At 38.1% G+C, this 932-nt stretch overlaps 1 protein-coding gene across 1 annotated transcript in view; it reads left to right on the top strand.

Annotated features, from left to right (window-relative positions):
• LOC110039014 (putative pentatricopeptide repeat-containing protein At5g40405) overlaps positions 1-687 on the top strand; it is a gene marked incomplete at its 3' end in the record, with an annotated part of 10,060 nt that extends 9,373 nt beyond the window's left edge. The window contains exon 2 of the mRNA XM_020743954.1: positions 608-687. Within this exon, the coding sequence (XP_020599613.1) occupies positions 608-687 (80 nt within the window). The remainder of the gene's footprint in view (positions 1-607) is intronic.
• Positions 688-932: the final 245 nt, after the last annotated feature.

Here is a 932-nt window from a genome sequence, read left to right as displayed (position 1 = left end):
GTCAGTTTGATTTCAGACTTCAATGTCCTTCCGAAGCGGGCGACGGAATTTCGATTCCAGCGGCCGACAGCTTCTAACAGGCAACTCCTCAACTAAAATAGTGCCAACGACCACCCCAATATTACCTCAATACCACCCAAAAATCACCCCTTCAATATCATCTTCTAAAACCCCCAATACCACCCCTTCAATATATTCTCATAAAACTCCAATATCACATCAATATTTCCTCAATATCACTCCAATACCACCCCAATACTCCAATACCACCTTAATACCACATCAATAACACCACAATATCACCCAACTACCACTCTTCAATATCCTCTCCCAAAACTCATAATACGACCACAATACAACCCTAATACCGCCTCTTTAATATCTTCTCCCAAACCCCCAATTTCACCTCAATATCACCCCAACACCACCCATTACTATCTTCTCATAGTACCACAAATATCACTTTAATACCATCCCTTATGTATATTCTCTCAAAACCCCAAAGTACCACCCAAATACAGCTTCATTACCACCACAGTACACGTCATCACCACAACATCACATTTTGAACTCTTGCAATTTCTAAACCATATGTTTGTATGTGCAGTCTCGCGAGTCACACATTGTGGATAGTGATTCAATTGTTGACAGATTGTTTAACATGATTGTGCACAATGAAAATGAAGGGTATGAATTGTATAATGCTTATGCACATCACATTAGATACACCATTTGAAAGATCCATATCTTTTTTTTTTGCCAAATTCAAGGAATATCAAAACAAAAGACTTCATATGTGGTAAAGTTGATTTTAAAAAGGAGTCCAACCTCAATAGCATGTTTAAATATAAAAGAGTAGACACTATGATTGCTTGTCTAGCCATGATCGATATAACATTATTGTCGGCACTATTTTTTGTGTGGGGTTTGCC

Source organism: Phalaenopsis equestris, unplaced genomic scaffold, assembly GCF_001263595.1.
Source record: "Phalaenopsis equestris unplaced genomic scaffold, ASM126359v1 Scaffold234761, whole genome shotgun sequence".
In the NCBI taxonomy this organism is placed as follows: domain Eukaryota; kingdom Viridiplantae; phylum Streptophyta; class Magnoliopsida; order Asparagales; family Orchidaceae; genus Phalaenopsis; species Phalaenopsis equestris.
The sequence above is the reverse complement of the archived record's forward strand: the minus strand, read 5'-3'. Positions and strand labels throughout refer to the sequence as shown.